The 26,124-nt window shown below is 44.8% G+C and overlaps 1 protein-coding gene across 1 annotated transcript in view; it reads right to left on the reverse strand.

Annotated features, from left to right (window-relative positions):
- Window positions 1-74: 74 nt before the first annotated feature.
- LOC115101873 (piezo-type mechanosensitive ion channel component 2-like) overlaps window positions 75-26,124 on the reverse strand; it is a 36,545-nt gene continuing 10,495 nt past the window's right edge. The window contains exons 15-55 of the mRNA XM_065006045.1: window positions 22,930-23,078; window positions 20,939-21,106; window positions 19,918-19,959; window positions 19,600-19,632; window positions 19,359-19,486; window positions 19,010-19,182; window positions 18,658-18,834; window positions 18,293-18,445; window positions 17,868-18,068; window positions 17,520-17,724; window positions 17,212-17,313; window positions 14,156-14,321; window positions 13,725-13,968; window positions 13,303-13,399; window positions 13,003-13,162; window positions 12,782-12,871; window positions 12,593-12,675; window positions 12,471-12,479; window positions 12,192-12,257; window positions 11,859-11,971; window positions 11,656-11,776; window positions 11,487-11,549; window positions 11,216-11,382; window positions 10,909-11,108; window positions 10,527-10,688; window positions 10,004-10,279; window positions 9,593-9,851; window positions 7,990-8,178; window positions 7,702-7,903; window positions 7,413-7,542; window positions 7,066-7,213; window positions 6,733-6,947; window positions 6,468-6,626; window positions 3,192-3,339; window positions 2,870-3,058; window positions 2,676-2,768; window positions 2,412-2,581; window positions 2,070-2,186; window positions 1,767-1,846; window positions 1,382-1,610; window positions 75-815 (exon numbers count right to left, since the gene is read on the reverse strand). Coding sequence (XP_064862117.1) covers window positions 563-815; window positions 1,382-1,610; window positions 1,767-1,846; window positions 2,070-2,186; window positions 2,412-2,581; window positions 2,676-2,768; window positions 2,870-3,058; window positions 3,192-3,339; window positions 6,468-6,626; window positions 6,733-6,947; window positions 7,066-7,213; window positions 7,413-7,542; window positions 7,702-7,903; window positions 7,990-8,178; window positions 9,593-9,851; window positions 10,004-10,279; window positions 10,527-10,688; window positions 10,909-11,108; window positions 11,216-11,382; window positions 11,487-11,549; window positions 11,656-11,776; window positions 11,859-11,971; window positions 12,192-12,257; window positions 12,471-12,479; window positions 12,593-12,675; window positions 12,782-12,871; window positions 13,003-13,162; window positions 13,303-13,399; window positions 13,725-13,968; window positions 14,156-14,321; window positions 17,212-17,313; window positions 17,520-17,724; window positions 17,868-18,068; window positions 18,293-18,445; window positions 18,658-18,834; window positions 19,010-19,182; window positions 19,359-19,486; window positions 19,600-19,632; window positions 19,918-19,959; window positions 20,939-21,106; window positions 22,930-23,078 — 6,129 coding nt within the window. The 3' untranslated portion in view covers window positions 75-562. The remainder of the gene's footprint in view (window positions 816-1,381; window positions 1,611-1,766; window positions 1,847-2,069; window positions 2,187-2,411; window positions 2,582-2,675; window positions 2,769-2,869; window positions 3,059-3,191; window positions 3,340-6,467; window positions 6,627-6,732; window positions 6,948-7,065; window positions 7,214-7,412; window positions 7,543-7,701; window positions 7,904-7,989; window positions 8,179-9,592; window positions 9,852-10,003; window positions 10,280-10,526; window positions 10,689-10,908; window positions 11,109-11,215; window positions 11,383-11,486; window positions 11,550-11,655; window positions 11,777-11,858; window positions 11,972-12,191; window positions 12,258-12,470; window positions 12,480-12,592; window positions 12,676-12,781; window positions 12,872-13,002; window positions 13,163-13,302; window positions 13,400-13,724; window positions 13,969-14,155; window positions 14,322-17,211; window positions 17,314-17,519; window positions 17,725-17,867; window positions 18,069-18,292; window positions 18,446-18,657; window positions 18,835-19,009; window positions 19,183-19,358; window positions 19,487-19,599; window positions 19,633-19,917; window positions 19,960-20,938; window positions 21,107-22,929; window positions 23,079-26,124) is intronic.

Consider the following 26,124-nt stretch of genomic DNA (forward strand, 5'->3'; position numbering starts at 1 on the left):
TATGTCCATTACATGTAATCCAAATGGATCATTTTAAATTAGTTTAATGCAATAAAATAGGAAAAACGCCATGGAGGATGAATACTTTTGCAAAGCACTGTGCTTTACCTGGCAACATGGACTGAGTGGCTCTTCATAACTTAACACTTCAGGAGTCTTATGTAAAAGTAGGATATAATCTCTGATTTTTATTCATTTAATTAAATACTGTACATAGACGTGGAGTACAGTGTGAAATGAGAGTGAATACTTATAGATTAGCTTTTCAGTGCAATGAAACAGGGTTGTGTTCAGTGGGATGTGTAATGTTGCAGAATGTTGAGAGAAATACGTGCATCTGTAAGCTCTTTACAAGCCATTTCAATCTAAAACTCAATGTTTCATCTCAACTTCAATTAAATAGTTTCACACTTGGAGCACATTTCTATGATTATGGCCTATGGTCTTCCTTTGTAAAAATTTGAATCACTTAAAAGTAGTCAGTGATTCAAAATGCATGCATTGTACAGTAGGAATACAAACAAACAAATCGTCCTTTTCGTAACTAAAATGTCAGTGCTCTTTAGTCTCTCTTCTCTCTGGTCATCTTGATCATGGTCTCTGGCGAGCGATACAGGAAGATGAGCTTCTCAAACAGTGTTTCCTCCAGCTCCATCTCACCAGTCTCTCGCACAACAAAGATGTCCGTGCAGAGTTTCAACACCCGATCCACACACGGCAGCTCCTCAAACATGATGGAGCGGGATATCCCGTTGAAGAATTCCCTGACAAACTTTCCAACGACCAGCACCACAGACATGTACAGGCCCACGATTCTACCGTAGCAAGTTGGAATGGCACAGGAGGTGGTATCAGGTTGCAGGTCGAGGCCAGACAAGCAACATAAGTATATGGGATTTCATGGAAAAGAGGACAAAGAGTTTATTTAGTGAGCACAAATCAAGTCAAAGCGTCAATCAGCAGTAGAAACAATAACAAATCAATCGCCCGGCCCCGGGTTCGGTAAAAGCTCCCGGGTTCGCTAAAAGCTGAGTGATTGGGCTGGAGAAATGTAACCACAGAAATTCATAGACAAAGCTTTGGATGCAAGGACTGATCCACAATATCAAAATTATAGTTCTAACCATGTTTTGAGGCTATATAGTGTTTGTTTACATTTTGTTTGGTAAAACAAGCTTATATTTTGGGTTCTGATGGGGAACGACAGTTGAACTAAGCTCATAATTATAAGTTATATTCTTCAAGAGTCAATGGGTACATACAGTATTAATTTATAAGTCTAAAACTGGCTGTATCAACTGCTGATTGTCACTTTGAAGGGATAGTTCTCTTAAAATGTAAATAGCTCCTGGGGCAGCATTGAGTTTAAGTCTTTACCTACCCCTGTCCTGCTAGAGCACCCAGGCTGGAGGGGCTGACTTTGTCGTTGAACACCACTATCTCAATGCTGTGACAGCTGCTCTGGATGTGCCCTTGTCCAGGGGTGCATTCCTCCACCATCCACCACTGACCCCCCTCTGCACTTCCACTGTCTTCTGCCCGCTGTAGTTTGATGGACAGGGGCCGGTAGAAGGACAACATCTGCAGGTCCTCAGGCCTATCTGAGTGTTCTGGGATGTTGGAGATGGGTCAGGGAAGATTTGAATAAGTGAGAAGCAGAGACCATGACCTTCAGTTGACTGGTTAAGATCCATGGTTATACAAGCATCTGCATTTGTTAAATGTATTTTCTGTACAGTATGATGGTTGGATAGAGGGTTACTTACCTACTTCCAGACGGGTGGCCATCTTGGACTCCAGTCCTCCGGGACCTCTGATGAACTTGGGCAGGAGAGACTCAATGACCCTAGCAGAGAGAATGAATGACAGCATATCAGCACCAACATTCTATTACCATTGTGATCATATCTTTTGTATGTGGAGTTCTTTTGAATGTAATAGGTTCCTCTACAACTAGCTTTCAGAGTGGTTATTTTAGGTTATTTTATTGACAGTAATGTCATGTTGACTGTGGCTGTAAATTCTAGTAACAGTTGATGTAGTGAGAGTGCTGTGATGATGAGACTCACACAGAGTCACTGCGTGTCCCTATGAGCATCTGAACTATCTGGTCCCTCAAGGCCCTGTCCTCATACTTGACAGTGTGTTCCCCCACGGTCTCCACGTTCATCGACAGAGACGCATTCCTGGGGAGGAGGGGCACACACATACACAGAGTGAAATCACTACCACTATCACTAACCGGTTAAGTTGTTTATTATAGCTGTATCATATGGCATATGTTTTTAGCACAAACCATACAATCTTAGCTTTGACACAAGGTCAAAAAGTCAGACCTCAAGCCTTAATGGCGTTATATACCCCTTTCACATGTAACCAACCTAGAGCCCTATCCAACCCTGCTACACTACCTGAGTAGGACCCATCGCAGGGTGATGTAGATGTGGGTGGAGTTGCTGAGTTCATGGATCATAGCATCACGGCTGGCAGGGCTGATGCTCCACAGTAGACTGGCATCACTCTTGATCTTTGCAATGACAATGTCCTCGGCCATGTAGTTCACAAGGAACTGCATGGCTGACTGAGAGAGTTAGAAAGAGGAGTATGTCAGAGGTCCTTAGGGTCAATTCCACAGTCCCTCAAACTTGCAACTTGTTGTAACAAGATCCTCTTACCGGGTGAGTGGCATAGAGGTTGGTGAGCCGGTTGAGGCCTGCCTCTGAGTATGGCATCAGGTTCTGCTCCTGGGCACTCATTGTGAACAGTGGCTGTATAAAATGTACACAGAAAACATCAGCACTAACAGTCTCACAGAAGGAGAACATTTTACCAAAATAGAAAGATTGTGAGTTTATGAGGTCATCTATACCTCATATCCTGCTATGCTGAGCTGAATTGAGACATCTAGAGGCTGATTGGTCACCCCAGCCACTGACTTGACCAATGACATGAAGAGGAGGGGGAACCAAATTACGCTGATGAGGAAGAATATGATGAAGCCGCCCATTCCATACTTCACCACCATTTTCTTCTTCTGCCCTGGGGTGTGTGGGTATTTCTGTACAAATTAAAGAGAAAATGATTCATAGTTCAACACAATTCAACACAATCAGTCAGATCTACTCTCTATGGAGGTGAGTTTGAGATTGACAACTGCTGCCAGTCTATTGGCAGTTCGGCATCCCAGTTACCTTCTCCGACTCCCTCCAGCACTTGAGTATGAAAATGTTGGCATAAATGTCCTCGACACAGATCCAGCTGCCCAGGCTGAGGGTGGTGTCAGTCCAGACCCAGTCCATCACGGCACGCAGCTCTATGAGGAATGGAACCAGGCGGAACCTGAGGAGGAGACAGGGACAACCCATAGAGATAGTTAGAGGACACAACATTGTATATGTCCCATTATGGTGTCTGTGAGAGCATGGCAGTGCCATTGAGGCCATCTTCATTTTAAAGTAGTCCATTTTATTATTCTACAAATGTGAGTTGGAAAACAAACTGGAAGGTTGTTTACTGCAACCTAGAGGTATAAAGCCACGGTTGGTGATTTACTACCAACTGCAATTATGTCATGTTTTCTCACAGGTATAATTAATTGGCTGATCCCTCCTGATGACATGGATTTGTTATTAGGATCCCCATTAGCCTACACCAATGGTGACAGCTAGTCTTACTGGGGTCCGACACGTAACAAAAAAGAGAGAGACAAAAGACTTTACAATTTACATGCAGATGAAGTGGGAAGTTTACATACACTTAGGTTGGAGTCATTAAAACTTGTTTTTCAACCACACAAATTTCTTGGTAACAAACTATAGTTTTGGGAAGTCGGTTAGGACATATACTTTGTGCATGACACAAGACATTTTTCCAACAATTGTTTACTTATAATTCACTGTAACACAATTCCAGTGGGTCAGAAGTTTACCTACACTAAGTTGACTGTGCCTTTAAACTGAGACTATCACAGTGCAGGTGCATTTATACTGAGACTTGATTACACACAGGTGGATTGTATTTATCATCATTAGTCATTTAGGTCAACATTGGATCATTCAGAGATCCTCACTGAACTTCTGGAGAGAGTTTGCTGCACTGAAAGTAAAGGGGCTGAATAATTTTGCACGCCCAATTTTTCAGTTTTTGATTTGTTAAAAAAGTTTGAAATATCCAATAAATGTCGTTCCACTTCATGATTGTGTCCCACTTGTTGTTGATTCTTCACAAAAAAATACAGTTTTATATCTTTATGTTTGAAGCCTGAAATGTGGCAAAAGGTCGCAAAGTTCAAGGGGGCCGAATACTTTCGTAAGGCACTGTACAGTCAATAACACAATAGAAAAAAAGTATATATACATTGTGTGCAAATTGCGTGAGGAGGTAAGGCAATAAATAGGCCACAGTAGTGAAGTAATTACAATTTAGCAAATTAACACTGGAGTGATAGATGTGCAGATGATGATGTGCAAGCAGAAATAGTGGCGTGCAAAAGGGAAAAACGTTTTTTAAAACAATATGGGGATGAGGTAGGTAGATTGGATGGGCTATTTACAGATGGGCTGTGTACAGCTGCAGCGATCGGTTAGCTGCTGAGATAGCTGATGTTTAAAGTTATTGAGGGAGATATAAGTCTCCAACTTCAGCGATTTTTGCAATTATTTCCAGTCATTGGCAGCAGAGAACTGTAAGGAAAGGCGGACAAATTAGGTGTTGGCTTTGGGGATGACCAGTGAGATATACCTGCTGGAGCGCATGCTACGGGTGGGTGTTGTTATCGTGACCAGTGAGCTGAGATAAGGCGGGGATTTACCAAGCAAAGACTTATAGATGACCTGGAGCCAGTGGGCCTGGCGACGAATATGTAGCGAGGGCCAGCTGACGAGAGCATACAGGTCGCAGTGGTGGGTGGTATATGGAGCTTTGGTGACAAAACAGAATGCATTTGAGTCAATTGGAGGTGTACCTGTGGATGTATTTCAAGGCCTACCTTCAAACTCAGTGCCACTTTGCTTGACATCATGGGAAAATCAAAAGATATCATCCAAGACTTTAGAAAAAAATTCTAGACCTCCACACGTCTGGTTCATCCTTGGGAGGAATTTCCAAACGCCTGAAGGTACCACGTTCATCTGTACAAACAATAGTACGCAAGTATAAAAACCATGGGACCACGCAGCCGTCATACCGCTCAGGAATGAGACGTGTGAAAAGTGCAAATCAATCCCAGCACAACAGCAAAGGAAAAACCTTGTGAAGATGCTGGAGGAAACAGCTACAAAAGTATCTATATCCACAGTAAAAACGAGTCCTATATTGACGTAACCCTAAAGGCCGCTCAGCAAGGAAGAAGCCACTGCTCCAAAACCACCATAAAAAAGGCAGACTACGGTCTGCAACTGCAGATGGGGACAACAATCGTACTTTTTGGAGAAATGTCCTCTGGTCTGATGAAACAAAAATAGAACTGTTTGGCCATAATGACCATCGTTATGTTTGGAGGAAAAAGGGGGAGAATTGCAAGCCGAAGAAAACCATCCCAACCGTGAAGCACGGGAGTGGCAGCATCGTGTTGTGGGGGTGCTTTGCTACAGGAGGGTCTGGTGCACTTCACAAAATAGATGACATCATGAGGGAAGAAAATTATGTGAATATATTGAAGCAACATCTCAAGACATCAGTCAGGAAATTAAAGCTTGATCACAAATGGGTCTTCCAAATGGACATTGACCCCAAGCATACTTGTGGCAAAAGTCAAGAGTCAAGGTATTGGAGTGGCCATCACAAAGCCCTGACCTCAATCCCATAGACAATTTGTGGGCAGAACTGAAAAAGCGCGTGCGAGCAAGGAGGCCCGCAAACCCGACTCAGTTACACCAGCTCTGTCAGGAGGAATGGGCCAAAATTCACCCAACTTATTGTGGGAAGCTTGTGGAAGGCTACCCGAAACGTATGACCCAAGTTAAACAATTTAAAGGCAATGCTACCAAATACTAATTGAGTGTATGTAAACTTCTGACCCACAGGGTATGTGATGAAAGAAATAAAAGCTGAAATAAATCATTCTCTAAACTATTATTCTGACATTTCACATTCTTAAAATAAAGTGGTGATCCTAACCAACCTAAGCCAGGGAATTTGTACTCGAATTATCAGGAATTGTGAAAAACTGAGTTGAAATGTATTTGGCTAAGGTGTATGTAGACTTCCGACTTCAACTGTTCATTTCATTTAAAAACATGTTGTGTGCGTGTGCGTGTGCGTGCGCGTGCGTGTGCGATCATGATGTTATCCGATCCCATAGGAAGTACCACCCAGTTGACTACTTCAAAAAAGTGGAAGTTCTTAATGGTGCTGCCCATGTTAAAACAGGCTTTTAGGCCCTAGAGTCCTCACTATCTCTGTGGGACAACTCTGGTATTATGGGATGTTCTGGCCTTTGTTAATATATCATAGAGCATTGACTGTACCCTTGAAAGAGGAATAGGTTGAGGTAGTTATAGTTCTTGGTCAGGAAGTTTCCCAGCACACGATTTGGGTAGCCACACTTGATCTGGTAGGCTGAGAGGCCAAAGTAGATGCACTTCACAAAGTACCACAACTGTGCCACCTGGTTCATGTTGAACCTCCTAGAACACAAGAGAAGGACCATGAAAAAGGTCAATAAGCAGCTCCTTTTTTGATGGTTACACATGTATTCACACTGTAATTAAATGAATGAACATTAACTCTGACCTCTCAGTCACCCCAGGGAGTATGAAAAACATCCAGAAGTGGATACCAAACACCAGCACCACTTGGAAGACACATTTTCCCACAAGGGTTTTGCGGAGATAGAGAGCACGGTCCACTATCATGGTCCCAAACTGGATGAGCAGCATGACCAGGAAGGCCGATGGGACCTGGTCCTCCCCAAGAGCATCTGTGATGTCAGCAGCAGCACTGTGTTTCTGTTCCGACACAAAAAGAAAACAGTGGAAGAAATCCACTTGAAACAAGTAGGCCAAATAGCTTTCCAAATTCAATTGTGACTCAAGACAGGTATTCTCTTTTTTTCTCTTTTCTCACCCCAAAAGCCCAGTATCCAAATATTATGACAACGAAGTTGACCACATCAATCAGAAACATGAGAGCGTAGACATCACACACTGGGCTGTACTCTGGGTGAATGATGTCATAGAAGAACTGCCTGATAGGTAGGTATATGTGTAGGGCACTGCGAAGACAAAAGAGGACCATGACTTAAAATGTCCATTCATTTTTAAACCAGTACTTAACCATGCACTCATGTCCCGTAAAAAGTCCTGCCTCCAGGAGTTGTTTGTAAACTGCCAGTTATCACCGGGGATATGGAATGAAAGTAACAGAATACACCTACAATGAATATCCATAAGTATAGAGTGCTAAATGCTCACACTTCTATGATAGCAGCTTTAGCCTCTAGCATCCTTTCTCTGATCAGCTTCTTGATCCTTTCCTTCCTGGTCAGGGGAACTTTATTGTGGTGCCTCTTCTTCGAGTGGCGCTTTTTGAGCTGCATATCATCTGCAATATCACATCACATCACATTTACATCAAGATACATTAGTATATTCAGGTTGGGTAACATTTCCCATCTGTTCAGGCAACACCCCATTTCAACTATAATACCCTCTCAAACAAACTCATTAGTTCAGCACTGTTTAGTCTCCTGAATGTATGTACCGTTTGTCTCAGTGGAGTTGGCTTTACCCCGTCTGCGAAACAAGGATGCAGTTGAGGCCTGTAGAGGAAGGAAGGGCAGTCTTCGCTTCGGCTGATCCCCTGCTTTGTCTCCTCCACTCATCTTCTTCTTCTCAGTCTTCTTCTTTAACTTCTTGAAGAAGTCCGGCATCTCAACCTCTTTGTTATCCCAAAGACCGTGACACTACGGAGAGAAGAAGAAGTTTTGCAAAATTGTGCTTTATTATCTTTTATATGATGTTCCACAGAAACCAGCATTCCTGTCACTACCTTTAGAATGGAGCGATGGAAGAACAGAGCCAGGAGCTGTATCAAGTCAAAGAGAACGTAGCCATCTTTCTTCTCCACCCCAATGATGTTGGGCAGAGCAAAGGGCCGGTCCGCATTGATGCCTCGGTAGGCCGAGGTGGTCCAGGGGAAAAAGCCAAACTGGAAAAAATACTTGACCACCACAATCAGCTGGAAGAGATAGGAATCATCAATCACCCATACATAAAATGTATGCACGCATGACTGTAAGTCGCTTTGGATAAAAGTGTCTGCTAAATGGCATATATTGTTATATAAAGATATACACACAACATTACCAAAAGTATGTGGACACCTGCTCGTCGAACATTTCATTCCGAAAGCATGGGCATTGATATGGAGTTGATAACCCTTTGCAACTATAACAGCCTCCAGTCTTCTGGGAAGGCTTTCCACTGGATGTTGGAACATTGCTGCAGGGACTTTCAATTCAGCTACAAGAGCATTAGTGAAGTCGGGCACTGATGTTGGGCGATTAGGCTTGGCTCACAGTCGGTGTTCCAATTCATCCCAAAATTGTTCGATGGGGTTGAGGTCAACGCTCTGTGCAGGCCAGTCAAGTTCTTCCACACCGATCTCGACAAACCATTTCTGTATGAACCTCACTTTCTGGACTGTGGCATTGTCATGCTGAAACAGGAAATGGCCTTCCCTAAACTGTTCCCACAAAGTTGGAAGCACAGAATAGTAGAATGTCATTGTATGTTGTAGTGTTAAGATTTCCCTTCATTGGAACAAAGGGGCCTAAACCAAACCATGTAAAACAGCCCCAGACCATTATTCCTCCTCCACTAAACTTTACAGTTGGCACTATTCATTCGGGCATGTAGTGTTCTCCTGGCAGCCGCCAAACCCAGACTCGTCTGTCAGACTGCCAGATGGTGAAGCTTGATTCATCACTCCAGAGAACGTGTTTCCGCTGCAAGCTTTACACCACTCCAGCCAACGCTTGGCATTGCGCATGGTGATCTTAGGCTTGTCTGCGGCTGCTCGGCCATGGAAACCCATATGATGAAGCTCTCAACGAACAGTTCAAGTGCTGACATTGCTTCCAGAGGCAGTTTGGTACTTGGTAGTGAGTGTTGCAACTGAGGACAGACGATTTTTACACACAAGGCGCTTCAGCACTCGGCGGTCCCATTCTGTGAGCTTGTGTGGCCTACCGCTTCGCAGCTGAGACATTGTATCTCTTAGACGTTTCCACTTCACAATAACAGCACTTGCAGTTAACCGGCGCAGCTCTAGCAGGGCAGAAATTTGACTAACTGAGTTGTTGGAAAGATGGCATCCTCTGTCGGTGCCACATTGAAAGTCACTGGGTTCTTCAGTAAGGCCATTCTACGGACAATGTTTGTCTATGGAGATTGCATGGCTTTGTCCTCGATTTTATACACCTGTCCGCAACGATATGGCTGAAATAGCCGAATCCACTCATTTGGAGAGGTGTTCACAAACTTTTGTATTTATAGTGTATATTATTTATAATTAACCATCAATCTAAATAATCAACCAGCCAACCAATCAATCAACATATCACTTCATTGGGGGTGCCTGCTGTGCGTACCTCTGTGTAGATGATGGCTGCCATCCAGAAGCGCTTGGTTGGGCGTGGCACAGACAGCATGGCCCAGAGGAAGATAAGGATGGGCAGGATCAGACTGAGCAGCGAGGCCGACACCATGTGATTCAGGATGATCACAAAGTAGCACAGCATCTCTGACTTAGACACCATGGTGTTGTACAGGGCAAACACCAGTCTCAGGTGTCTCGGGAGAGACTGGAAGAACTGATCAGACGCTTCAATTTCATCGTTCCCAAACATACTGCAATAGAGGAGAATCACAGTACGTGAGAAAAATTGATTTTTTTTTCTGATTCTCAACTTTACAAGGTACTGTGATACAACTGAATGGGTACACTTGACTATACCATGATTGTAACAAGAAAAACCAAGTCCCAATCTCCCATGACTGACTTGTTGAGCAGTAGCTCGCTGGCCGTGAGGTTCCTGGTCTCACTAAGAGGCCTGGAGGAGTCTGGGAAATCTTCACTGTTCTCATCAAACTCCAGATAGTCCAGGGAGATGGATCCTGAAATCATCACAGCTTTTTCCCTCTCCTCGTCTTCTTCCTCCCTCCATTCCTCCTTCTCCATTCTATATTCCTCCTCCACTTTATATTCCCCCTCCTCTTCTTCATATGCATCCTCTCCTTCTTTACTGTCCTCCTTATTGGGAACAGTATCATCATGGCTGATGAAAAATGTAATTCAGAAAGAAAGATGGATATAAGATGGAGTCAAACAAACTATGAGTTTATAGAGGGGTATAGAAAGTTAGTAGATATGAAACCAAATATACAGCAAGTCAAATAAAATAAGAGTTTATTTGTTGAGGAGGAGCTGGAAAAACGGCCACCTTCTCCATTGGCGCCATCTTGAATAATGGTTTACGGTATACAGAGCAGAGGAAACCATAAGTGCATAAGTGTCACCATCACCTTAGTGGAGGGTCTTCAGTGTCAAATGAGTCAAGGTCCAGGTTGGTAGTTTTCAGTAGTTTCCGTCTGAGTTGGTCGGCAGCGGCCTGGAGTATAGGAGGGTCATCAAGCTCATCCAGAGTGGGCTGACGAGACCCAAGCAGGGTCTCATCCGTCATGCAGCTAAGACATGATGACAGGGAAACATGTTGACCATCCTGGTCCTATGAAGCCATTCATAAAGCCTCCATAAAGAGGTTATAATGCAGAATAGCATAATAGTAGAAATACTCAATAATACATTTAAAACTGATCGGTTCTGTATAATACATGCAGCCTGCTAATGGAATTAGGTAACGAATTTCACAAATTAATGAATCAAGACTCTGTAGGTGATGCTAACCTGGACAAGCTGCTACCCCAGGAGATTTTGGAGTGGGTGTGTTTCAACGTGGAGTAACCTCGTGCTGATGACGGCACAGGTGGAGGGGAGGAGACAGGGGGAACTATGTCTTCCTGGTCTTCCAGGGAGGCCAGGGTGTTCTGTCTGGACATCCAGTTCTCATAGAAGCGCTTCACGCTCTCCTGTGACACCTCTTTCCCCTGTAAAAGGAACATTTTATTTTTGTCAACACTGCAGGGAGGACATAACTTAAAACAGGGTTTTACAAGTGAAATGACGTATCCCCTGTGGATGAATGTTACTTCACCTTCTTCTGTTGCTGGCCAAGAAGAGCCCTTTCAAAACGTAGCACTTTGGAGATGTCCAGACCATCTTTGCAGAAGGAGTTCAGGCCCTCAGTGAGGTCATCCAGAAGGGACAGGATAAACACCCATAAAAACTTGAGCGAGTCGATAATCCTCTGAAATATATTTTCTGTGAGAAGACAGAAACATTGTATCAAGTTAGTGGCAGTACACAGACTTCTAGAGTTATTCTACTGTATATCTATGAAGGGTCTGTTGAGGTGGAATGTTGACCTTTCTCCTCCACTTCATTTTCCTCTTCCAACTCATCCTCACTAGACTCGTCCCTCTCAATGCCTTGGATCAGACAATTAAAATCATGATGACACAAAACAACACATTAGTTAATCTGTCTCTATGACAGAATTATGCAAACAGTCCCATACAAACCAGACCCTCTTACCTTGCTGTCTCTGCAGCTGTCTCTTTGCCCTCCTCTTCTCCTCTTTTTTCATCTTCGACTCTTCTTTTCTGTGCAAATTTAGGGCTGCTTTGGAGCTTGTGACCCATGCCTCATAGGCTAACTGTGGAGAAAGGAGGCACATTCAACAACGTACCTTAACACTATTTTACAACTCCTTGTAGTTTGTCTTCTTTGTCCCTCACCTGAAAAGCAGATTTCTTCTTTGTTAGTGTCTCTTCCTCTTTCTTTTCCTGGACTTCCTCCTCTTCCTCTTCACTGTCACTCTCAAATAGATGGTAGCCACAGTTGTTTTCAACTGGAGGAAAGACAGAAGTGTGAAACAACAAAGACATGAACTCCTGCTCATTCTACTTTATACTATTGCAGGATGTGAACTGTTTTGATCACTTAAAATTCCTTGAGTTTGAATAAAAAAATGACAATTCATAATGAGATTGAACCATATCCCCCTATTGAAGTTCTGTTTGTAACTGAACAAATCTGAATCTTATTACTTAGGTTTATGGAACACTTACCACCAGGCTGTGAAACCCATGGTCTCCACCATTTCTCCTGATCATTCTCTGCCTTCTCAATTTCACCTGGAAAACATATTCCCCCATTCATCCCACCCCTCCATCATAAATGTATCCTTTCATTCATTGAGACTGAGAAGAATAATGAGTTGAGTCTCCCCCCACCTTAGAATGTAAAGCGATTTGAGCAGTTTTAATAGTCTAGTGCTATTGAATCTAATATTAAAGCTGGAGGTAAACATAGCCCCTAACCACAGAGCTAGGATCAAACTATCTTACCTCCCAATTCTAGTAGGAGTAAATACAAATATCAGAGTATACGTATACAGAGTATACAGAGTATACGAACGGACCCTTCGTCAGTGGTTATGGACAACTTCTACTAGCTCCATGACGCTCACCCTTTGGCACTATATCAGTAGGGGGCGCTGCTACGTCTCCTTGGCCAGGCTTACTCTTCTGTTTGGATTTGATCTTCTCCATCCTAGAGGAAGGGTTCAACACAGTGAATTAAAACAATGCAACAATAGCAAACCCCTTTGACTGAACACTAGATGAGAACAAACAAGCTGCTGTGGCATAAGTCTTACTGCTTCTTCAGCGTCTCCACAGACTTCTTCTCCATCTCCAGTCTTGCAGCAACCAGTTTCTTCACTTTGGCTTCAAAGAGCTCAGCACCCCTTGAAATATGAAAGAAAAACAACCTATGTGGTCATACATTCAGCTGGTTCCATTCAATAGATTAATAAACCGTCATCTCAAAACTTTACTGGTAAGGAAGTGGTCAGGTCAGCAACTAGATCATTCTAACCTGGAGGCCAGGATCTTGGAGGCCTTGAGGTCAGACACCATATACAGGAAGTAGTAGCTGAGGAAAACCCTCCTCTGAGCCAGGAGCACAGTGAAGCAGATCGCATCCCACACGATGCCCGCCTCCCCCTCTGGCAGCTCACACTCATCATCAGGAGCAGCTGGGAACACACACATATACACATATGTAAGCACACACGCAGGTGTGCACGTAGCTAAACACACACAGACACAGATAGAACAGGCCACATAAATGCACAACAACACACAGTGTGTTAATGTGATTATCAGTCACACTTACGGAGATCATAGCCTTTGATTGTACAGACCATGCTGAAGGCCTGAATTAGCCAGCAACCATTCTTCAACAGGCTGTCCAGATAAGCACATGAGCCAAGCTGTGGACACACATACAGCAAGACAGATAGCTCAGAGGAGACAGAAGACGGGACATGAGACACTGATAGTCAGTAAGTGGAGCTGTTACATTAGCATCAAATAATGAAGATTAGTGCAGTAACACAGAACAGGCTGTTAGCATTGATGAGTGATTAAAACCAACTGTGTTATTAGCATAATACAATGTGGTACACATAGTATATGAATGAAAAATCCCTTTCAGCAACGAGGATAGGCTAGGTTTGAGGATAGGCTAGGTTTGAGGATAGGCTAGGTTTGAGGATAGGCTAGCTGAGACAGTGAGTGATTAGCTGGCTAACATACAGATAGCAGGTTCTTCATGCCGATGACAAAACAGGTGTAACCGATGAGCCAGTCCCAGAGCCTGAGGATGTATCGTACAGGCTGCATGAGCAGGCTGCCCCCGAACAGCATGAAGTAGAAGCAGGCTAGCAGGTAGCCCAGGCAGAAGATGTTAATGCGGGTGGTGCCTGTGATGAAGATGAGGCACAGCACCAGCCAGAAGAAGTAGCTGAACACAAACACCTTGATCATGTCCAGGTAGGACCTGAGGGAAGGAGAGACATCCATATTACCAATTGAGTAGGTGCAGGAGTTTTTCTATACCATGTAACCAGACTGGGAAAAACTCTGGGCCGTAGTTGTAGGCTGTAAGTTGTTTCATGAAAACTATAAAAGAGTTGTCTAAAGCACTTACAGGTCTGCGGCCACGCTAGCTTAGAGAGTTCACTGACCTGCAGTGGAGGAAGTTGTTGACAGGGATGTACTGGTTGAAGGAGCGTGGGTCCAAGCTGCGGCTGATCTCCACGTTCTCCCCGCCCATAAGGCGCACCGCGGCACGGTTCTCCTCCTCAAACACCTTCCACTGCAGCGATGAGCACATGAGCAGGAGGTGGTCGTCTGGACACGCAGAAAAACAAAATGGCTGCCTTGATCACTTACACTACATGACCAGAAGTATGTGGAAAACTTGCCCGTCAAACATCTCATTCCAAAATCATGCGCAATAATATGGAGTTGGTCCTTCCTTTGCTGCTATAACAGCCTCCACTCTTTTGGGAAGGCTTTCCACTAGATGTTGGAACATTGCTACGAAGACTTGCTTCAATTCAGCCACAAGCATTAGTGAGGTAGGGCACTGATGTTGGGCATTTAGGCCTGGCCAGTTCAAATTCATCCCAATTCGTTCCAATTCATCCCAAAGGTGTTCGATAGGGTTGAGGTCAGGGTTCTGTACAGGCCAGTCAAGTTCTTCCACACCGATCTTGACAAACCATTTCTGTATGGACCTCACTTTGTGCATTGTCATGCTGAAACAGAAAAAGGCCTTCCCCAAACTATTGCCACAAAGTTGGAAGCACAGATTCGTATACAATGTATGCTCTAGCGTTAAGATTTCCCTTCACTGGATCTAAGGGGCCTAGCCCAAACTATAAAAAACAGCTGCAGACCATTATTCCTCCTCCACCAAACTTTGGGCAGGTAGCGTTTTCCTGGCATCTGCCAAATCCAGATTCGTCAATCATACTGCCAGATCACTACAGAGAACTCGTTTCCACTGCTCCAGAGTCCAATGGCGGTGAACTTTGCACCACTCCAGCTGACGATTACATTGCTCATGAGGATCTTAGGCTTGTCTGCGGCTGCTCGGCCATGGAAGCCCCTTTCATGAAGCTCCCGATGAACAGTTATTGTGCTGACATTGCTTCCAGAGGCAGATTATAACTCGGTAGTAAGTGTTGCAACTGAGGACAGACAATTTTTTGATGCACTATGCACTCGGCGGTCCCGTTCTGTGATCTTGTTGTTCTTCGACATTTCCACTTCACAATAACAGCACTTACAGTTGACCAGGGCAGAAATTTACGAACTGACTTGTTGAAAAGTGGCATCCTATGACGGTGCCAAGTTGAAAGTCACAGAGCTCTTCAGTAAGGCCATTCTACTGCCAATGTTTGTCTATGGAGATTGCATGGCTGTCAGCAACGGGTCTGGCTGAAATAGCCGAAACCAGTAATATATATATATAGTGTATGTAGGAGATACAAATTGATGTTGTATGAATGGATTTACATTACACACTATATACAGGGCATTCGGAAAGTATTCAGACCACTTGAATTTCTTTTGTTACCTTTACAGCCTTATTCGAAAATGTACTAAATTGTTGTTTTTTTCTCACCAATCTACACACAATACCCCAAAATGACAAAGCAAAAACAGGTTTGTAGAATTTTTAGCAAATTCATAAAAAATAAAAACTGTACTATCACATTTACATAAGTTTTCAGACCCTTTACTCAGTACTTTGTTGAATCACATTTTGGCAGCTATTACAGCCTTGAGTCTTCTTGAGTATGATGCTACAAGATTGGCACACCTGTTATTGTAGAGTTTATCCCATTCTTCTCTGCAGATCCTCTCAAGCTCTGTCAGGTTGGAGGTGGAGCGCTGCTGCACAGCTATTTTTAGGTCTTTCAGGTCTCTCAGGTAAGTCTGGTTCTGGCTGGGCCACTCGAGGACATTCAGAGACTTGTCCCGAAGCCACTCCTGCATTGTTTTGGCAAGTGTGCTTAGGGTTGTTGTCCTATTGGAAGGTGAACCTTCGCCCCAGTCTGAGGTCCTGAGTGCTCTGGAGCAGATTTTCATCAAGGATCTCTATGTACTTTGCACCTTTCATCTTTCCCTTGATCCTGACTAGTCTCCTAGTCCCTAGTGCTGAACAACATCCCCACAGCATAATGCCGCCACCACCATTTATTTAATCTTTATTTAAGTCAGTTAAGAACAGTTAAGACGCTTGGCATTCAGGACAAAGAGTTCAATCTTGGTTTCATCAGACCAGAGAATCTTGTTTCTCATGGTCTGAGAGTCCTTTAGGTGCGTTTTGGCAAACTCCAAGCGGGCTGTCATGTGCCTTTTACTGAGGAGTGGCTTCCGTCTGGCCACCCTACCATAAAGGCCTGATTGGTGGAGTGGTACAGAGATGGTTGTCTATCTGGAAGGTTCTCCCATCTCCATCAGGATCTTGGTCACCTCCTTGACCAAGGCCCTTCTCCCCTGCTCAGTTTGGCCGGATGGCCAGCTCTAGGAAGAGTCTTGGTGGTTCCAATCTTCTTTCATTTAAGAATGATGAAGGCCACTGTGTTCTTGGGGACCTTCAATGCTGCAGACATTTTTTGGTACCCTTCCCCAGATCTGTTCCTCGACACAATCCTGTCTCGGAGCTCTACGGACAATTCCTTCCACCTCATGGCTTGTTTTTTTCTCTGACATGCACTGTCAACTGTGGGGCCTTACCTGTATATAGACAGGTATGTGCCTTTCCAAATCATGTCCACTCAATTGAATTTACCACAGGTGGACTCCAATCAAGTTGTAGAAACATCTCAAGGATGATCAATGGAAACAGGATGCACCTGAGCTCAATTTAGAGTCTCATAGCAAAGGGTCTGAATACTTGTAAATATGTTATTTTTGTTTTTTATTTGTAATACATTTGCTGAAATAAAAATAAACTGTTTTCGCTTTGTTATTATGGGGTATGGTGAGTAGATTGATCAGGACTTTTTTTTATTGAATCCATTTTAAAATAAGCCTGTAACGTAACAACGTGTGGAGAAAGGGAAGGGGACTGAATACTTTCCAAATGCACTGTATCGTAGACAATGGCCCGAATCCTTGAGATATGCATTCATACTTTCATGTAAATCAAGAAAGATTGTCAATAGGAGATTTCCCCCAAATTACTGAAATTGGAAATTGCTGGGATGAAGACAGAGAGACTCACAGAAAATGAAGTAAGGGGCAGGACGCATGGCGAAGTCAGGCAGATAAAGCCACTTGATGAGGTTGGAGGTCAGGGCCTGACTGGAGGTCCTCCATGGATAATCTGACAGATAGAGGAGAAAATTAAGAAAGCAGTGATATAAACTATTTACTATTCTATCACAGGGTAACTGCACATGTTTTTAATGGCAGTAACTCTAGAATGAGGCCTATGTAATATGCAATCGTGTGACTCAAATCCTAATCACACATCAATTATGGTGTAGTTACTACTGTAGTACATTGTAATCTCCAGATATCTCTCCTTACCGACACAGAGAGCGGGAGGGATGCCGATACAGAGCAGGTACTGCAGCACCATGAGTCCTGCAGTGAAGCAGCAGTACTTAGGCCACACCTCCCCTATGGCCTTCCTGCGTCGTCGTGACAGAACAGCCATCAGAGCACAGGAGTGCAGCAGCGCATAGAAATCCATCCGTTGGCCAATCACATTCACCGCCACCACAAAGCACACCTGAGGGACAGGAAGACCATCTCAAAGAGCTATGCAACCACTGTGACATGATGATCCTTCAAAATGAAAACATATAGATTAATAGCACAAAATCTCAAATGGAAGCTACAGTAAAAGAGCTATATTGGTTGTAGCTACTCTACCTCCAGGCCAAACTTGTAGAAGAAGTAGTTGATGAAGTACTTGATGCAGGGCAGGATACCTTGGTCCAGGTGCTGGCGTGTGATGCCTTGGAAGATGATGCTGAAGGAGGGGACCTTGAGGTCATTGTGGAGGCGATAGTAGAGCTGGTGTCTATGGACCGTCACCTCAAACACCAGCAGCCCCAGCACCATCAGGTGGTTCTGACATCAAAGAAAAGCACAACCAAAGAACACTCAGACGATAGAACCACAGATTAATGAAGCTACCACACTAATAATAGGATATTCATTTATATGTACCATACTTACCATTATGTATTAATCTGTTATTAAAATGCATACATCTCAATATCTCTCTTTCAATGGTTTTCATGGCATCAATATTACTAAATAACCACAGACACTGAGTGAAAAGCTTGTCTTACCCTGAGACAGGGCAGGATCCTGTCTTCACACTTGCGCAGCTCTCCACACCATATGGCTGGGTCAACAGGCTTCACATAAAGCACAGACCTCCTCAGCAGCTCTGCCATGTTCCCCTCCAGCTCCAGCCCTGTCCCATTAACTGACACCAGGCTCTGCACAAACAGAGATGCATACTACTGTAAATGTAGATAGTCACACACACACACACACACACATACATGCAAGCACGCACACACACACATGCACGAAAACATGACATAATTCCCTTACGAGTCAACCATTATCAAGTAGATATTGATGCTACAGAATAATTAATGTTCAGTATTTGGTCAGTGTTTTGCATTCTAGCGGTAAGTGAACTCACAGTGGTGCAGTTGGAGGAGTACTCCAGAGGTTTGATGACCTTGAGCTGGTACAGCATCTTACACACCACCATGACACAGGCCCAGACCGAGGACACACTGGAGGCGATGGGGCGGAGCCGGGGGAAGGGCAGGGCAAAGGCCCACAGTACCAGAAACAGGAAGTTCATCAGAGACACCTTGGGCAAAGGAACGCAAAGCATGAAAGCACATGTTTAGTGCAGACCCCCTACACAGTATTTGTGGTGAAATCAGTGCAGTGTAAATGCAGTAGATGCACTATAAAATGTACTCTAAATGGGGTCAAGTTACAATGACAACATGGAGTTTCAGGGTCACATAAAGACATCTGACCTCTTGCAGGGACACCCAGATAATGCCGGTAGAAACGATCTTGAGGCTGTGGAGCTCCAGCAGCCTCCAACTTATCTCTTGAGCCCGCTGGAAGACAGCCAGAGCCTGGAGCAGCAGCAGGCCAGCCCGGTCCACCATCAATCCCCACTGGGTCAGACGCTCCTCTGGGGCGCCTAGCGGGCACAACAAGGACAGCAGACTCAGGGTCAGATAAAAGATGTGATATGCTGTGCTCGATGTCACAGACTGTTCTGTTTATGTAGCATATTTGTTTGTATTGTCTATGTGCTGTTAAAATGAGCTTACTTCTGGTACAGTGAATTAGAATCTGAATCTCAGTGGCACACACCTGTTCCCTCCCGGTCCTCCTCAGATTTCTTCTCTGATGAGGCAGACAGTCCATCACTGTCCAACGTGTGCTGACTCCCCACACGTCCTGACTCCTCACTCATCTGCTTTCTCTGCTCCTTCGCCATCCTAGCAGGGAGACGGTAGGCAAGTCATATAATAAGTAATACACTATATACAGTACATACGGTATAACAATGATACAATACATGCAAAGGAAGGAAATGTACGGGAAAATGTACCGTTTCTGCAACTTTTCAATGTTTTCTTTAATTCTGATGAAAGATACAAATCAGGTTGAACATTGTACTTAGAGTGCTAACATTGTTTAAAATTATCTGAAAAATATTACGTTACCATTTTTAAGAATTCGCAATGGACTGATGGAATGAAATGATATCACCCAAATATATTTTTGCAACACATTATCAAAGCATGAGCTTGACTCCTTTTTTATACTTTATGTTTGCCCAACTAAGGGGGTTTAAGATTTCTGAGACACTGGGCAAACCACGGTGTGTGAAGCATGCCATTCACAGAGACAGAAATGCAGCTCTTACATGTCAGCTATCACATTGACTGATTTTCTCAGCTCTTCCTCTCTGGATGAAGAGAGATGGACAGAATAGATGACACACAACATAGAGATGAGTGGAGAATGACAGCATGATTTTCCAAAGAAATAAACATAATTGGAGCAATCAGATCATTACATTAATTTACTCCGTTTTCAATTTTTAGATTTATACTGATAACGCCATTGTACATCTTTTTTTATTAAAGGCCCAGCGTAGTCAAAAACGTTATTAAATATATTTCCACAATATGATGTTGGAATAATAACGTGAAATTGTGATTATGATAATGCCCATTTAGTGTAAGAGCTGTTTGAGAAGACCACCTGAAATTTCAACCTGTTTTGGTGGGAAGACATCACACTAGACGGTAAATTAGTTAATAGACCAATAAGAAAGAGCTTGTTTTCTGTTTTCCCCTCCCCACTCAGACCACTCCCAGACAGTCATAGCAAAATTATTGCTTGAGAAATTGTTCTTTGCTAAGAAGCTTTTTTTGCTTCTTGTTGACCATTTTCATTGAAAAAAGGTACTTAATTGTTACACAGAAATGATTTGATATTGAGATGAAAACAGCTGCATTGGACCTTTAAGAAAATGCCTCTAAAAATACCAGTTGGCATGAAAATGACATGAAAGGACCACTTTGATGGACTAGTAGCAGTTCCCTCTTCCCTGATATAAAGCACATTATATACTGGGTGGTTCGAACCCTGAATGCTGATTGGCTGAATGCCATGGCATATCAGACCGTATACGTTGTATGACAAAACATTTGTTTTTACTCTTCTAATTACGTTGGTAACCAGTTTATTATAGCAATAAGGCACCTCCGGGGTTTGTGGTATATGGAAAATATACCACAGCTAAGGGCTGTATCCAGGCACTCCACTTACGCGTTGTGCGTAAGAACAGCCCTTAACCATGGTATATTGGCCATATACCATACCCCACGGGTCTTATTGCTTAAGTATCCGAGGGGTTGTGATCAGGTTAGCTGTCCCACCTGGTTTGTCCCTGGCGGACAGGTATGTTGTCCAGGTTGGTGAGCTCCAGGAAGTCCTGGTTGAAATAGTGTAGCTGCAGGATGCAGGCCAATAGGAAGGCTGCAGGGAGGAGGATCCGAGCAAACAGCTCCACAGTGTCGTACTGCTCCAACCCCAGATCACGGAGACTAGAGGACAGAGGACAGGGACAGAGGACAGGGACAGGGACAGGGACAGAGGACAGAGGACAGGGACAGGGACAGGGACAGAGGACAGAGGACAGAGGACAGGGACAGGGACAGGGACAGAGGACAGAGGACAGGGACAGGGACAGGGACAGGGACAGGGACAGGGACAGGGACAGAGGACAGAGGACAGGGACAGGGACAGGGACAGAGGACAGGGACAGAGGACAGAGGACAGAGGACAGGGACAGAGGACAGAGGACAGGGACAGAGGACAAGGACAGGGACAGGGACAGAGGACAGGGACATGGGACAGGGACAGGGACAGGGGACAGGGACAGGGACAGAGGACAGGGACAGAGGACAGAGGACAGAGGACAGGGACAGAGGACAGAGGACAGGGACAGGGACAGAGGACAGAGGACAGAGGACAGGGACAGGGACAGAGGACAGAGGACAGGGACAGAGGACAGGGACAGAGGACAGAGGACAGAGGACAGAGGACAGAGGACAGAGGACAGGGACAGAGGACAGAGGACAGGGACAGAGGACAAGGACAGGGACAGGGACAGAGGACAGGGACATGGGACAGGGACAGGGGACAGGGACAGGGACAGAGGACAGGGACAGAGGACAGGGGACAGAGGACAGAGGACAGGGACAGGGACAGAGGACAGAGGACAGGGACAGGGACAGAGGACAGAGGACAGGGACAGAGGACAGGGACAGGGACAGGGACAGAGGACAGAGGACAGAGGACAAGGATAGAGGACAGAGGACAGAGGACAGGGACAGGGACAGGGGACAGGGACAGAGGACAGGGACAGAGGACAGGGACAGGGACAGAGGACAGGGACAGAGGACAGAGGACAGGGACAGGGACAGAGGACAGGGACAGGGACAGGGACAGAGGACAGGGACAAAGGACAGGGACTGGGACAGAGGACATGGACAGGGACAGGGACAGGGACAGAGACAGAGGACAGAGGACATGGACAGGGACAGGGACAGGGACAGAGACAGAGGACAGAGGACATGGACAGGGACAGAGGACAGGGACAGAGGACAGGGACAGGGACATAGGACAGGGACAGGGACAGAGGACAGGGACAGGGACAGAGGACAGAGGACAGGGACAGGGACAGGGACAGAGGACAGGGACAGGGACAGGGACAGGGACAGGGACAGGGACAGAGGACAGAGGACAGGGACAGGGACAGAGGACAGGGACAGGGACAGAGACAGAGACAGGACAGGGACAGGGACAGGGACAGAGGACAGAGGACAGAGGACAGGGATAGGGACAGGGACAGAGGACAGGGACAGGGACAGGGACAGAGGACAGGGACAGGGACAGAGGACAGGGACAGGGACAGGGACAGAGACAGAGACAGAGACAGAGACAGGGACAGGGACAGAGACAGAGACAGAGGACAGGGACAGGGACAGGGAAGCACTGAGCACATAACGTCTACCAGTGGTGTTAACGGTACTAATGAAATGACGTCAGACACATGGGAACCATATGTTTGATGTATTTTGTACCATTCCACTGATTCCGCTCCAGCCATTACCAAGAGCCCGTGCTCCCCAATTAAGGTGCCAGCAACCTGCTGGGATGCCTACAGTATGTTATTAGTCATGGATCATCAGGGAGACTTTCAGACACAGGGTACAAGATATGTGGAGTTTCTGGCCAATGAATGACTCAATGAACCAATTATCACTGTAGCACTTTAAAGTCTTGGGGTGACTACAACAATATAGAGGCATAAGAAGCACTGTGAATGTATAGTGTTGGCCACAGTGCCACCATACACACTCACCCTTCCTCAGACATGCCCATGATCTGTCTGAACAGGCCAGACACGGTCTTAAACTGGTACATGTAGATGGCTATCAGGACGACCATGGAGTAGCCCACCACCACCGCCCAAAAGTACTTTAGCACTCGCCTCCACACGTCATAACGGATCTGAGGAACGGTAACATCGATACCATGATATCAAGGTCAAATCACTCTACAAATACTAATCACAGGGACCAATGTTATTTTATAAAGATCATTCAAGCTCTCTGATTTCCCTCAATTACGACACACATTTCATGACAACAGGCGTCCACAAAATAAGTTGTCTTTTCAGACCCATTTATCATCGCAGTCTTCGAGAGAAACACTCTTTTCACACCACTTCGATATGGCTACACTCTTAGAATAAAGGGTTATTTGCGGGGGGATAGGGTTCTACCAATAACTGTTTTGATCTGAAGAACCCTTTTAAGAAGACAAGATAATATTACGAGCTAAATTGCCATACATGTTTAATGCTGTTCGACCTGTCCCCAAATTAATGTCATTGGTTCAGAGTTTGTTTTGATATTTTAACCTGTGTGTCGTGATCACGTTTGGTGTGGGGGGACAAAATAAATGTATGCACGATGGCGCACGCGCGCAGTTGGTTTGGGTTCCGTGTTACATGGAACTGAATGCAGGTTGCAGGTAAGGATCCAACCCTTTTTATCCATCTTCGCATAAAATGACAAACCCAAATCTAACTGCCTGTAGCTCAGGACCTGATGCAAGGATATGAATATTCTTGATACCATTTTAATGGAAACACTTTGAAGTTTGTGGAAATGTGAAGTTAATGTAGGAGAATATAACACACTAAACCTGGTGAAAGATAATACAAAGATCCTGTAGAGGTTAACAAAGGGACAAAGATCTTATAGAGGTTAACAATTCCTAACTCTGGATTCCAATAGGAATTACACATCACTTTGCAAGCCAGCATAATGTGACTTGCAGGCCTGATATGGCAACATCACTATGTTAGGGTATTATTAGCCCTTCAAATAAAGGCCTTATGATATATGTAATGTATTATCATAAATAATGCAATTGTAAAGGCTAATAAGGCTGTTGGAACCCTCCAAAGATAAAAGGGTTCTCGGTAGAACCCTTCACAGACAGTTCTAGGAAGAACCTTTCGATGATAACCGCTTTATAATGGGTTCTAGGCAGAACCCTTCATTCAGGGTTCTAGGTATAACCATACACAAGGGGTTCTTTGAAGAACCCTACATAGAGGATTCTAGATAGAACCCTCTGCAAAGGGTTCTACACAGCATTAAAAAAGGTTCCCCTACGGGGACAAACCAAAGGGCCCCTTATGGTTCTACTTAGCCCCTTTTTTTCTAAGCGTGTACAACCGGAAGTTACTTTTTTAGCAGGTTAGGAAAACTTAAGCATTAGGTTGGGCGAATTAGGTTAAGGCTAGGAAAAGGGTTAGGGTTAGCAAAAATGCTCTGCTAACCTGCTACGAAAATCACTTCCAGTCGTAGCTGTATCAAAGTGATGTGAAAAGAATGTGTCCCCTGTCTTCATATGTTAATTACACATTCACAATTTATTTACATAATAATAACTAAATTATTAAATGTAATGCAGCAATATGCACAATATATACACTGCTCAAAAAAATAAAGGGAACACTAAAATAACATCCTAGATATGAATGAATGAAATATTCTTATTAAATCGTTTTTTCTTTACATAGTTGAATGTGCTGACAACAGAATCACACAAAAATTATCAATGGAAATCAAATGTATTAATCCATGGAGGTTTGGATTTGGAGTCACACTCAAAATTAAAGTGGAAAACCACACTACAGGCTGATCTAACTTTGATGTAATGTCCTTAAAACAAGTCAAAATGAGGCTCAGTAGTGTGTGTGGCCTCCATGTGCCTGTATGACCTCCCTACAACGCATGCTCCTGATGAGGTGGCGGATGGTCTCCTGAGGGATCTCCTCCCAGACCTGGACTAAAGCATCCGCCAACTCCTGGACAGTCTGTGGTGCAACGTGGCGTTGGTGGATGGAGAGAGACATGATGTCCCAGATGTGCACAATTGGATTCAGGTCTGGGGAACGGGCGGGCCAGTCCATAGCATCAACGCCTTCCTCTTGCAGGAACTGCTGACACACTCCAGCCACATGAGGTCTAGCATTGTCTTGCATTAGGAGGAACCCAGGGCCAACCGCACCAGCATATGGTCTCACAAGGGGTCTGAGGATCTCATCTCGGTACCTAATGGCAGTCAGGCTACCTCTGGCGAGCACATGGAGTGCTGTGCGGCCCCCCAAAGAAATGCCACCCCACACCATGACTGACCCACCGCCAAACCGGTCATGCTGGAGGATGTTGCAGGCAGCAGAACGTTCTCCAAGGCGTCTCCAGACTGTCACGTCTGTCACATGTGCTCAGTGTGAACCTGCTTTCATCTGTGAAGAGCACAGGGCGCCAGTGGCGAATTTGCCAATCTTGGTGTTCTCTGGCAAATGAAAAACGTCCTGCACGGTGTTGGGCTGTAAGAACAACCCCCACCTGTGGACGTCGGGCCCTCATACCACCCTCATGGAGTCTGTTTCTGACCGTTTGAGCAGACACATGCACATTTGTGGCCTGCTGGAGGTCATTTTGCAGGGCTCTGGCAGTGCTCCTCCTGCTCCTCCTTGCACAAAGGTGGAGGTAGCGGGCCTGCTGCTGGGTTGTTGCCCTCCTATGGCCTCCTCCACATCTCCTGATGTACTGGCCTGTCTCCTGGTAGCGCCTCCATGCTCTGGACACTACGCTGACAGACACAGCAAACCTTCTTGCCACAGCTCGCATTGATGTTCCATCCTGGATGAGCTGCACTACCTGAGCCAATTGTGTGGGTTGTAGACTCCGTCTCATGCTACCACTAGAGTGAAAGCACCGCCAGCATTCAAAAGTGACCAAAACATCAGCCAGAAAGCATAGGAACGGAGAAGTGGTCTGTGGTCCCCACCTGCAGAACCACTCCTTTATTGGGGGTGTCTTGCTAATTGCCTATAATTTCCACCTGTTGTCTATTCCATTTGCACAACAGCATGTGAAATGTATTGTCAATCAGTGTTGCTTCCTAAATGGACAGTTTGATTTCACAGAAGTGTGATTGACTTGGAGTTACATTGTGTTGTTTAAGTGTTCCC

Source organism: Oncorhynchus nerka, linkage group LG20 (genome assembly GCF_034236695.1).
Source record: "Oncorhynchus nerka isolate Pitt River linkage group LG20, Oner_Uvic_2.0, whole genome shotgun sequence".
In the NCBI taxonomy this organism is placed as follows: Eukaryota; Metazoa; Chordata; class Actinopteri; order Salmoniformes; family Salmonidae; genus Oncorhynchus; species Oncorhynchus nerka.